At 28.5% G+C, this 13,738-nt stretch overlaps 1 protein-coding gene across 1 annotated transcript; it reads left to right on the top strand.

Annotated features, from left to right (window-relative positions):
* Positions 1-5,056: 5,056 nt before the first annotated feature.
* LOC123296182 lies at positions 5,057-13,355 on the top strand. Its single transcript, XM_044877643.1, has 5 exons — positions 5,057-5,167; positions 11,412-11,629; positions 11,708-11,836; positions 13,052-13,117; positions 13,320-13,355. Exons 1-5 carry the CDS (start codon positions 5,098-5,100, stop codon positions 13,353-13,355), a joined length of 519 nt encoding a protein of 172 aa, XP_044733578.1. The 5' UTR covers positions 5,057-5,097.
* The last annotated feature ends 383 nt before the right edge of the window (positions 13,356-13,738 follow it).

Raw genomic sequence — 13,738 nt, 5'->3', positions numbered from 1 at the left:
AAGTTACTTACAGAAACAGCAAGCCAATGCATGCTAACTCAACCCAATTGAAGTTAGATTTATACATCTATTCGAAATTTACATTGATATAACTTGACTACACAACATCACAAATCTAGCTCTTTCCGATACATACCGAAAAAAGTAAAACTACGTTTGCTGGGCCAATTAGAATGTTCATAGATTTGTCTATCGAGGCAACCTGTATTTGCGTTTCTATCAAACTGAAATTCGAAAATTTAAACAGTAAGACTGATTTGAATTCGATTCGTTAGAGCGTCAGGAAATTTCTGACATAAATTGATTTATAAGAAATTTAAAATATGCAATTTACATAATTGATATGCATTTTATAATTGCTTTTTTAACTTACCGTAAATATACTAAATTCACAATTCGGTTAATAGTGCTGAAAATGATTACAAAATTGTTACTCGGGGGTTTTTTGGGTCGTTGAATACGAATATCACAACATAATTGGTCTCTAAGGTACCTGGTACCCAGGATGGGCAGAGAATACAATTCACTATAGGCACCAGATATCTCGAAACCCATTCTGTCACGATATTCGTGTTCAGCGATCCCCAAAAACCCTCAAGAAACCAGTTCGGATCGATTATATAACGAATTTCACGAAAAACCCCCGCGTAATAATTTTGGAATCATTTTTTGTGAATTTATTATATTTACGGTTAATTTAAAATACAATTATTATAAAATGCATATTATTTATGCAAATTGCATATTTTGAATTTCTTATAAATCAATTTAGGTCACAAAATTTCCTAACGCTCTAACGAATCGAATTCAGAAACCCGCATTATAATTCGTCATACTGTCCAAATTTTTCTTGAAAAATAGATAGGTATACCGAAAAAGTACATAATCAAGTTAATTACTATCGACGTTTTCATCATAATATTTTACATTTTATTTAATTTTCTTTACCTTTATTATACCTTAGGTCATTAAAATTTGTAAATATCTGATAATTATTATATTTATTTCAAAGATACATGAAACATTTCATTAAAATTGGTTGCTATTTTTTTCATATAATATTTAAATACTATTCAGCATTATCAAGCATGTCGAAAGGTACTCGACGCTATAAAAAAGTTATGTGCAGGAATTAATAATTATAGTCGAAAGCTGTTATCTATGAAAATCGATTATAATAATACACTTTTAATAGCCATGTTATAAAATGTAATATCAAAGGAAAGGTTTTTTTAGTATATTGGTTTTAAAATTGGATTTATCTTCAAAATATGTCAATATTACAAAAGAACAATTGAAAACAAACAATAAACTGAGTTAATTGCTGAACTACTCTGTATATAGAAAGTGTTGAATGTCAGTCAGTGTGGATTTTTTGAAATAAATTAGATAAGTTTTAAAAGCAAGCACAATTACGGTGGTCTTTTAGCCTCCATTTATTTTGGTTTACGGAAATTTTGAACATTTTCGAAAGTATTTTCTAGATTTTTTCTTTCCGCAAATCTTTCACAAGACCATTATTAGAAGCCACTTGCATAATTTCAATTGTCTTCATCTTTTATAGTTTTGGAGAAAATGAACACCAAAGTTTTGTCCTAATGTGCGCCCTCATGGGAGGACAATGATGTTTACGAAAAAATGTTTCAAACAAACGTTATGATAAATGGTAAGTAACCTGGTAGTCTAAAATGGAACTACTGAATACAGGGCCACTTCCTCTTTTTATTAGTACGAATTATTATAGCCAGTTGGCGGGGTTTATTTGATTTGAATTTGAATGTTTTGATTGGCCTCTAAAAATGGTAAGTACTAGTATTGTCATCTGGTGATTTAAATTCGAACTACTGAAAACGGGTCCACTTTCTATTTTATTTAGTACGAATTATTATCGCCAGTTTGCGAGTTGCAACTCCCTAGTTATCAATAAGCAACATTTTTATACCATGAATATATGTAATATATATCAAGGTATACTAAGTTTAGTCCTACGTTTGTAACGCTTAAAAATATTGATGCTACGATCAAAATTTTGGCATAGGTGTTCATAAAATCACCTAATTAGTCCATTTCCGGCTTTCCGTCCGCCCGTCTGTCCGTCTGTCAACACAATAAATCAAAAACGAAAAAAGATATCAAGCTGAAATATTTACAGCGCACTCAGGACGTAAAAAGTGAGAACGAGTTCGTAAATGAGCAACATAGGTCAATTGGGTCTTGTAATTATATTGTAAACCGTTAGAGATAGAACAAAAGTTAAAATATAAAAACTGGTCCTTATTAAAAAATAAACAACAAAATAAAACAATAAACAATAATAATAATAAAAATAAACAATAATAAGGGATTATCAGTTATATAGGTGTGACATGTATATTTATATGGGTAATGTGATAGAGTAATCAACACTGTCTATACATGGTATTTCAACAATTAACTCAGTCAATTGTTTGTTTTCACTTGTTTTACATTTAAACTTTAGTCCTATCTCTAACAGTTTACAATATTTTGCAATATTATTTTTAAAAGCTGTAAAATAGTTATTCTAGACTTTGGTCCAGACACATTATAATAAATATTTATTGAGATAAAAAGCTACAAAAACATATGACATTAAAACGGAAAAACCTTTGAAACAACCAATTAATATTTAAGCCTCATCAATAGATAATTATTGGAACTTTAGTTTCGTAAAGTTCTGGGTTTAAGATAGTCTCGGGCCATCGCATGCTCATGACGCATACAAATGATACAATTATGAAGCCTGCGAAATGAATTATGTCTGAAAAATGTGAAAATCCGAATACCTGAAATGACACAGTCATAAAAATTTTTGTCAACACATCTAACTACTCAGCCGTAAATGTGACAATTTATGAGGTGTAACAATAATATGCCACACTACTAAGAATTATGATTTTTTTCGTCGTCAAATCTTTAGTTTAAAAAATCATTAAAGTTTAATGACTTCATGTTGTCGTAAATAATATGCATTAGTAATTTATAATTTTTTTTGTATTTTTTATGGTGTATATGATATGTTACTAAAATATAAATACTAAATATCTCTTTGTGAATTATTATGGAATATAACTAAAAATGAATCTATAAAGTTAGCAATGGTATGAGCATAAAGAGTGTATATAAACAGTACAATAAGTATTTTAACGTAATGAAAAAAGGCTTGTACAACCAGAATATAAAACTGGAAAAAAATGTTAGCTACCGTAAAATAGATTTCGTTTTTTTTGGAGTTTAAATTCCCGAAAACTGTTACACCAATCAACGTTCAATTCAAAAGGATCCAATTTTTGGATTAAAATTATTCTTTAAAATAATTTTAATCTAAAGCGGAGACAAAAAAATTATCCTGATATTTAGAAAGAGGATTATTGTAATTTTCATTTCTTTTTCATCTTTGGCACAATCGAGAAGAAAAAACGAAAATTTCTTAGGAATTAAAACTTTCTACATAAATTTTCTGAATTGTTCTATGTTTGGGTTCATTTCTCACGGTTGGAATTTTTGTCTGTTAACTTAAAATAATCCAAAGACGCAAAAATTTGGTTGAATTTGTTACTGAATGGCAAATTTATGTTCTATTGACTGAAGAGTTTGCTTTTGGATGTCACCATTCATAGACAATTTTAGTCGACGTCTCAGAATATACTCGCCCAATCGTCAAAGAGAACCAATTTTTTATATTTTCGGAAATTATGTTTCGGAATTTAATGAAACTTGGTATATAAGGTAATTTTTGCTCTATAGATATAAAAATCAGATTTATTTAATAACGGTTATTTAAGTCCGGTATGAAAATCTTGTATGTCTGTCTAAAATGATCTAACCGTTAAGGTAGTACGAGCGCCAAAGCAAGTGACTTGTGGCTGAAATTATTTGTACCTTATTTTCAACTTTGATGATAAATTTTGTTATAACTTCATGAATGCAGACGAAAAATAATAATAAAATTTTTCGATATATGCCTTCGTTTTTGAAATATTTTCGATATTTTAAAAGTTACTCCAGATATCGAAAAATTGTATTCTTACTTTTCGTCTTATATTGTCAAGTTATAACATAATTCACCATTAAAATTGAAAATATACATTTTTTCAAATTTGTGTCCCCACTGTCGTGCTCATACATAATAATTTCCACCGGCTATAGTTTTGGAGAAATCTAAGAAAACATATCTTCCATCCATCCATGTGTAGTATAATTAAACAGAATTAAGCCTTTTATCCAAAATTGCCCTGGCGCTCGTATATCTTTATACTTTATTACTTTTCTTGAGTCTGTAATATTTATCCAAAAAAAATTTTCGATTAGGTATAAGCAGCATTAACTAACTCTAGTCGAAAAAAACTACTTGAAATAAGCACTTGCAAGAGTTTCCATTTCATATTTTAAAATTGGCCCCACCTCAGCGGATTAACAGGGAAAGATTTTCATTTCGTTAGATTGATTCTAAAAAAAAATATTGAACGCGCGAAATTGTTTTCAATTCTCTTTAATTAAGATTACTAGACAAAATATTTGTCAATATTTAGTTTACGCTGCATGTATCATATTGAAAACATCAATTATAATCGCGAGACCATGATGTAAATAAATATCGTGTACATGATTAAAAGTAAACAAAAACAAAAAGTAATAATTGAACGCGTGTATTTATATTTTTATTTTTTAACATTTCTTGAACTCAATTTTATCACACAACTTAATAGATCGTATGAAAGAAAGCCTTGCTTCATTAATAATACTGTTAAAATTAGACAATAATTGTCAACTACTTTTCTCAATATAGTTTTTTGGAAGAAGAAAGAGAAGAGGACGATACACACTCAAGGGGATAACATCGTTTTTGAATAAGAATTTCATCGTTAACACTCTCTTTTTCAGTGTGCTTTAGTTGTCATTCAAAAAACCTACAACTTTTTTAAATTCATTTTAAATTAAAAGTTATCATAATTTATTTATAAATATTACGTTTAAGTTATTTTTTATATAGTATCAAATGATAAATATTATAAAATATAAAATGTATTTATATTCTAAAATATGAAGTGTTGATTGTTAGTTAATAATATTTATACAATGATTATCAGAAATTTTTATTACTATTTAATAATTGTTATAATATTGTTGTTAATTGATATACCTAAAGGTGAGTGTTCTTATTTACTTTAGTACTTAGTACAAGAAATAGAGATTTTCAGTTCAAAAATTTTAAGCTAAATTTAAAACTAATAGTAGTATTACTAAATTACAGTAACTTTATACATTAGGTACAGTATGCATCAAATCCGGTAGTTCTGATTTTTTGCAGGCTTGTTATGATGTAATTCCAATGACTAATCCAAGTTTGTGACCTCGAGCGCCGAACGCAACTAAGCCAAAAATCGAAAAATCCGTGAAAATTTCGGAATTTGGCGATTATAAACCTAAAGGACAAGTTTTTTAATAAAACCTGTTCGGAACGTTTTTAAACTAGACTAAATTTGCTACAATATGCGAAAAATGATAAATTTTGAAAAGCGATTTATCTCGGGTTTTTTTGATTTTTTACAAAGTTGCGCTCGTCGCTCGAGATCACAAACTTGGATTATTCATTGGGACAACATCATAAACAAGTCTGCTAAAAATCAGAACTACCGGATTTGACATGACCTCTGATGTATAAAGTTATGTCGATAATTTTGGAGGGCTTTATCTTGGAAAGTATTGGGTCTACAGAGTCCATTCTCGGCGCATATTGTAGCAAATTTAGTCTTGTTTAAAAACGTTCTGAAAATATTTAATCAAAAAACTGGTCCTTTGAGGATATAATCGCCGCTAATTCCAAAATTTTCACGGATTTATCGATTTTTACAAGGTTGCGTTCAGCGCTCGAGCTCACAAACTTGGATTACTCATTGGAATAACATCATAAACAAGTCTGCAACAAATCAGAACTACCGGATTTGATGCATACTACCCCATACTTTCAAACGCGAAGATTACTGTATTATAGGTAGTTGAAAGAGTGAAACTTTTGTTCGTAGCTAGACCTAACTAGTAATACGAGCACAAAGTAATAAAATACGGGCAGGATTATAAATTTTCAACAACATATGATTCAAAAAATGATATGTAAAAAGCGTATATGCTATGTATTTTTTGAAATTTTATTTTTCGAATCATATAAGTCTAAATACGCATCGTTTTTTGAAATAAATAATTAAAAAAATGTTCTTCCTCGCCATTTTCACCTCAATGCTTGATATTTTTCAAAAAATTAGTTTTTTCTTACTTGGGCAGTACGCGCTAACAAGTCGCTAGTTCGTACCCGTACGTGCTTACATTACACATGGCTTGGTGTAAAATAACATAAAAACGTAATGCTTTTGGAAAATGTAGAAATGAAAATTTAAAAAACAGTTTCGTCTTTTTTTCCTTTTTACGATAAGTACGTTTTAAACCTGTATGTACAGTGTGTCGCATTTAATCTCTCAGATTTTCGTTATTTAGAGGAATATCGATTTGAAATTTTGCACAGTCAATAATGAAAAAATTTAAAATGCGAATATTATCATGAAAATCGGTATAAAGGTATTCTAAGCAACTTTTTCTAATAGTTTTTTTTCTCGATGTCTCTAACCATATCTGAGACTAGGCAAAATATTAAGCATCGACTCTCTTAGTCAATTTGTAGTTGACTAACTGATAAGTCAAAAACGAAAAGGAATATCAAAACGAAAAAAAAATCCTTGAAAAAAATTTCGAAAATTTCCGAATTCAAAACAGATTGCGGCCGAAAGACCGCCATATTGCCATAATTGTATTAGTTTTTCTAATTTATTAAAAATAATGCAAGCACTACAGTGTGTCGCATTTAATCTCTCATATTTTCGTTATTTAGAGGAATATCGATTTGAAATTTTGCACAGTCAATAATGAAAAAATTTAAAATGCGAATATTGTCATGAAAATCGGTATAAAGGTATTCTAAGCAACTTTTTCTAATAGTTTTTTTTCGATATCTCTAACCATATCTGAGACTATAGGCAAAATATTAAGCATCGACTCTCTTTGTCAATTTGTAGTTGACTAACTGATAAGTCAAAAACGAAAAGGAATATCAAAAACGAAAAAAAAATCCTTGAAAAAATTTCGAAAATTTCCGAATTCAAAACAGATTGCGGCCGAAAGACCGCCATATTGCCATAATTGTATTAGTTTTTCTAATTTATTAAAAATAATGCAAGCACTAACATTTAACACTTTTCATACATGGGATTTCAAGACTAAACTCAGCCAATTGTTTGTTTTCACTTTTTTACATGTTACTTTTAATGCTACATGTGCGAATATCCAGATTCGGAAGCGGAGTTATTATATATGTATTGGTTAAAAATTCTAATATATGGTCGCTAGAGAGGAGCCGATGAGGTGCTTGCCTGTGTCGCTGATCGCTATCTATTTTAGCAGTTTTTCACGGAAAACTCAAACAGTACATTCAATCGAAAAAAGATATCACTGGAAAGCTCATAAAAAACAAAGAGATTCGATGGCTTTTCGTTCCTATAAAAATAAGACTTTTCGAAATATAGCTCATTGAATGAAGCATTTTAGATCCGAAAAGTAATTTTATATTTTTCATAACTCCGCTACTTTTCATACTACTGACATTTTCCACAGCTCCTTTCGAAGATTTTTTGCGAATTTTAAAATAATTCTTTTGAGTTTTTACCATTATATTAAACGTTAAATAATTCAAATTCAGTTTTCAAAAAGCAAATCTACTCCCTTTGTTATTTTGAGAGCTTTTTTTACTGATAATACACTTTTTTCGATTGAATGTATACTCTGCGTCTCAAAAACGCAAATATTAGGATAAATACTGTATGTTAATTCATGCGATTTTTATGACACAGAGGGTACGTTTTCAACATCAGTATCATAATGAAAAATAACATGAAAAGAGTACCTACTTATCGTAAAAAGTATACCATTATGTCAGTCAAGTTTTATGCTAGAAAGTCGATTAAAAATATGAAATGTGCAAAATTACCCACCTACGTCAGTTACAACTTTTACATTTAGTTATGTAAATAGTTTTCAAGTTATTGAAGGAAAGCTGTTTTTAATTTTCATTTTTCTTCGTGACATCAATTTTGACTTGATATTTTACATACTTTCAAGTATGAATTTTCAACATGTCCCTAAAATTACTGAGAACTCAGAGTTACCTTCATTTCTCTATTTCTTGTGCTATTATATATATTTATTAATAATAATTTTACACAAGTTGTTTGATTACTTTTATATAAGGTAGGTAATTATCGACTTTATAAAGTCTAATCTACTTTGTAATATAAAACTTTATACGGAGCTATATAATATTTAATATTGAAAGATAATATTTTATAATAACGTAAAACTTTTTTTCAATTACACGTTTTTATTTATTTATTTAAATCTATATTTGTATATAAAAGAAAAAACTGACTGACTGACTGATCAACACACAGCTAATACAGCTGGGTCTAGAAACATGAAATGTTCTATACAAGTGTGCATTCAAATGTGGAAATTCCCTAAGGGATTAAAAAGGGGAAATGTATATGAAAAACCCATGTAAATAACTTTATAGAAAAATATAGATCAACGTTTGCTATAATGTCACGCTACTAAGGTTTATTAACTTCATATTGTTTAAATATTTACAAAAGATAATTCTAATTATTCATCTCATCAGCAGTAGCTAGGAATGATTCTTTATAAATCGAAAATCTGAAACTATATTTTATCGCTGTTTGAAAAATTTCAAACAATGGTTATAAGCTTTTATATATATTTATATACATAGAATGAATATTTGATACAGAACTACTGTATATAGTTACGGTTTTATACAATATCTACTAAATTTTTCTTTCCTCTCATAGACACTATGTTTCTCATATTCATATTTCAAGTATCAAAGTTGGTATCCAATTTTCAGTTCTTAAAAATAAATATTACTAATCTAAAACCAAAATCAATCACTCCAGTTGTTTATATAATATATACAATATCTACACTTCCAGTGCTCGGGTGTGAAAATATTATAAATGACTGAAAAGAATAACTGACTCACTGGCATATCAACGCACAGCCAAAACTCCTGGTGCTAGGTTCATATAAATTTACAATGTGGGTGTTTTTGACACTATAGATGAGCCATTAGGAAGGATTTTTGAAAATTTAACTTTTAAAGTGTTGAAAAAGCGAATAAAATTTTTTGGATACACCTATAGAAAGCTACATTATCATCAGCAATGGAATGTATTTTATTTTCAAAAAAATTAGTATTCTGCACCTAAAAATTAAAACCAACGAAATTAGCGGGGTTTAAGTTGATAGCAAATGAAGAAAAATTTTATAACGCAAAAGTCTTTGTATTTAAAATTGTAGTTCCCCAGCGAAGCGGGTGGGTTAACTGTTAGTTATCTATAAGTATAGATAGATACAGCTACACGTGTTACGGACATATCTTCTAGCGAAATTGATTATATTGGTAATAGTATAGTTTACAATATGGAAATGTAAACACTACTATTCAATTCAAGTCAATTTATTCATTCTTTTTAAACAATACACATACATTGTACAGAATAAGTCATAAAATGGGATAAGGAAAATAAAAGGAAGGGGAAGGTATGCAGCTATGGTGCCTATGACTCACTTTGATAATAACTATCCCAGTATTTACCACAAGTAGGATAACCGACATCATCTAATACTAATATTCAAATGCCTCCTGAGTATCACTGCCACTCATCTGAAATGCATGAATGGTTCAAGTCGATTTTCCCAGTTGAATAGATATGTGATAAAAATAAAAACAAAAGCATTTATAAAAATTTATAAATATAATTCTAATTTCAATGTATACCTATATCAATTAATATCAATTTAACTGAGAAATTAGAAAGGAATAACAAAAGAAAACAAACAATTGACTTAATTGTTTAAATACCCTGTATAGAATTAATGCTTCGCATTATTTTTAACAAATTATCATTTTGCTTGAAAAGCTTGAAATCGCTTTGCGTTTTCGAGTTATCGTGTCCACGAATGGGCAAACAGACGGGCAGATAACTGGAAATGGGGGGCTAATTAGGTGATTTTATGAACATAGTTATACTGCAATTTTATTCGTAGCATCAATATTTTTAAGCGTTACAAATAGAATACATAAAAAATAAATATACATAAATATATCCATAAACAATTTGTGCAGCTAATTGCAACCAATATTGTGAACACGATTGTACATAGTTACCTACATAGATAATAAATATTTATATTATACTAGTTACCTATTAAATTTAAAAAATCAAAAAACCCGACTGTGTTCAATAAATACTGAAAAGAAAAAAAAGCCGCTATTACTAAACTTGTTTTTTTAATTTCAGTGTGTATTGAATTGTTTTTTGATTTTTTTAATTAATTTTTTTATTTTACACTTTAATCAATGATACACCACTTAACACGCTTCATCGATTTTAATTTTCAGCCTATGTTCCGTTGTGGCGCCCTAGAGACAATTTAAACAATCCCATGGACGTATGAATTAGTGTTACAAAGAAACATACATATAGACTAATAAGCACATTACCACTACTTTGCGTCGCAGTCGGGTAAAAGTGAAATTTACAAAATTTAAAAAACCCCCCACAAATGCGATTTATTCCTTGTAAATCAATTTTTGGAAACTCGAGTCGGTTCGACCGTTTAGGGGCTACGATGCCACTGTGAAACACAAAGACGCAAAGATAAACACTTTGAACTTATAACACTCCTTCTTAAATCAATATCAAAGTGATGGTCAAGGACATCAAACGAAATGAAAAGGATACTTAGAGAACTATCATTTTTTGGGACAAATTTTTGGAAATATTTTAATTGAAATATTTGAGTTGACTTTGTTCTTTTGAATTATTGTTTTAAATTACCTAATTATTTTACCATTTCTCTTTTCGAAATGAATTGAACCAGGTTTATTTGATCATTAAGCTAGCACTCGAAACATAGTACGCTCAAAACACTCTCCGTTTAATTACCTTTCAAATGAAACCCAAAAAATTAAAATCAGTTCATCCGTTTTTTTAGTTCGGGGGTTAAAAAATAAGCAAATGTTAGGGTTGTCGCGATTTTAAGGTATCAATTATTGAAACTTAAAACCGTGACAATCCAAAAGTTTGTTTACTTTTGCTAAGGTAATACGCACTACTTAATTATTCTTAAAATGTTTCAAAAAACGTTACGTAACTTGAAATTCTTGCATTTTGATTTTAATTGAACCTCCACGTTCGAAATTACGTAACGTAAACTTTGTGTCTAAGAATTAAAATGATTATAAATATTTCTCTTTTTAATTTTAGGTTTTTCTATTGATTTAAATGTACGAATTATAATACCAGAGAATGTTTACGAAAATGATTCAATCACCCTGTACTGTTTATATGATCTAGGAAATCAAGCATTATATGCAGTAAACTGGTATCGTGGAGAACATGAATTTTTCCGGTATAATCCACAAGACGTTCCTGCATACAAAATGTGGCCTTACATAAATAGCCAATACAATATACCTGTTGAAGTTAGTAAAATTTTTGTTTAACTGGTTTTTCTAATTCATAAAATGTGGAATTTAATATTTCTTTTCTTTCTTTTATAGATATCAAATTCTGATGAAAATAAAGTTACATTTAAAGCTGTAAATAAAATACTAAGTGGAAATTTTACTTGTGAAGTGACTACAGATGTACCTCTTTTTTCAATTGGTTCGGCAACGGCTTTGTTAAAGGTGAATTGAACTAAATAAAGATCCGTAAGGCATAAATATGTAAAAAGCTCGGAATCCAAGGATAGTCAATGAATCGTTATAAAAACTGTTCGAATGCATTGTTTAAAGCTTACTTAAAGAAGTTAAAAACAAAAATTTGTGCGATCTTGCCCTGGGGTGGGGGCCATCCCTTCTTGGGGGTGGAAAAGTTTATGTTAAAAATGACAATGGAAATCGATTGAAGGATGAATTCTAAGCAAAAAAAGTCATTTAAGTATATTTCGAAAAGTCAATACTTTCCGAGTTATGGGCAATTGAAATTCGTAGTATTTAACGTTAAATAACTGAAAAATTTGAAATTTTTTGAAGAAAGTATATGGTACAAATTTTCATCTCTCTATCTTTTATATATTTGATGAAAATGAACAACAAAGTGTTGCCCTAATTTGTCCCCTCACAAGAAAACAATAATGTTTACGAAAAATTGTTTTCAACAAACAAATATTTTTTACATTTAAACTTGATTTCTATCTCTAACTGTTTAACATAAGCAAAACTCAAAATTTTCATATTTCTGAAAACCATGTAAATTTTTCATGCATCACATCTTAAAAACTGGTAGACATACGGAGCTGTGGATTGACTTCAATTGTTTCAAATTTGAAATTAAATATACTTTCAAAATGATAACAACAACGAATGTCAAAATATCATAGTTTTTGAATTGCAAAAATTGAAAAGAGAAAATTTTGCAGTTTTTCACTGATTACGCAGTTAGCACAACTTTTTTTTTGCTTGCAAAACGTAGTTTCACATTCTCCTAAAAAGAAGTGTTTTGCCAGTATAATTTTCATTTTTACAGTATCGAAATACTTTAAATACAGAATACTTTTATAAATCTTATATTTCAATTTTAATGAATTTCTAAGAAAAACCATTTCACGAGAGAACTACCTTAAGTACTTTAAACCATAGATAATAAATATTTATAGTATACTATTTAAACAATAGTTTTTTTTTCTAAATTAAGCGAGTAGGCAAATTGAAAACATATTCATATACACAGTTGCCTAACTAGAAACGAAAACATTCGCACAATTGTCGAAAACTAGGATTTATGTATCGCCTTAAATTTAAATTTATTAATAAAATGAACTATTTTGTTCTACAAATAGACAAGCAATATGTCAGTTTAGTTATAAAAATATTAAATCTAAATGCATACTTTTTTCACAGATTAAATCAAAACAACCGATGAACATACAAGAATCATATTCACAACCTAGATCGTCATCAAATACCGTGTCTTCGTTATATTTATTTAAAAAACAAAATGTTTATTTATTATTATTATCTATAATATTTATTATATGTTTTGTTAATTATTTATAACATATTTTATATGTAAATAGTAAATTTGTATAAAGAAGAGATATTATCAAAAGCATAATTATTATTATTTTAAAAATAGAATCAGATTTATGAATTATGTATATATTTTTAGTTTTATTACACAAGTGTTCAAAATACTCAAAAATAAAGTTTGTTATTGTTAAAGTCTATGAATTATTTGTTACTAGCCTTTAAAACTAGGCATTTTCAGAGAAAAATAAATTTTTTTTAATAGAATTATTGACGACAGGGTATCCACAAATAGAGTTGTCAAAGGGTACAAACATTTAGTTTGAATCTTGCAACAAAGGTGTATTTTTATGAAAATTCCCGACCTATTGAAAATAAACAAAAAAAAAATAGATTTCCCCTTTTAAATTTAAGTACTGGGAGATCTACGGATATCTAAACTCCATATCTCTCCAAAATTATAGATAATATAGATTTAGAAGCATAAAAATATAGTAAGCTCGATAGCTGCGAATTATTGTAAATAAAAATTAACTTGTATCCAGAAAATTTTTGGATTTA

The sequence above is a fragment of the Chrysoperla carnea genome, chromosome 3 (genome assembly GCF_905475395.1).
Source record: "Chrysoperla carnea chromosome 3, inChrCarn1.1, whole genome shotgun sequence".
NCBI classification, from domain to species: domain Eukaryota; kingdom Metazoa; phylum Arthropoda; class Insecta; order Neuroptera; family Chrysopidae; genus Chrysoperla; species Chrysoperla carnea.
The sequence above is the reverse complement of the archived record's forward strand: the minus strand, read 5'-3'. Positions and strand labels throughout refer to the sequence as shown.

What these genes read in the sequence shown, in the direction of transcription:
- LOC123296182 (XM_044877643.1), top strand. Translation starts at nt 5,098, where the DNA reads ATGATTATCAGAAATTTTTATTACTATTTAATAATTGTTATAATATTG. An exon ending in GTTAATTGATATACCTAAAG is followed by an intron (nt 5,168 to 11,411) that starts GTGAGTGTTCTT and finishes TTTTAATTTTAG; the next exon opens with GTTTTTCTATTGATTTAAAT. An exon ending in CGGCAACGGCTTTGTTAAAG is followed by an intron (nt 11,837 to 13,051) that starts GTGAATTGAACT and finishes CTTTTTTCACAG; the next exon opens with ATTAAATCAAAACAACCGAT.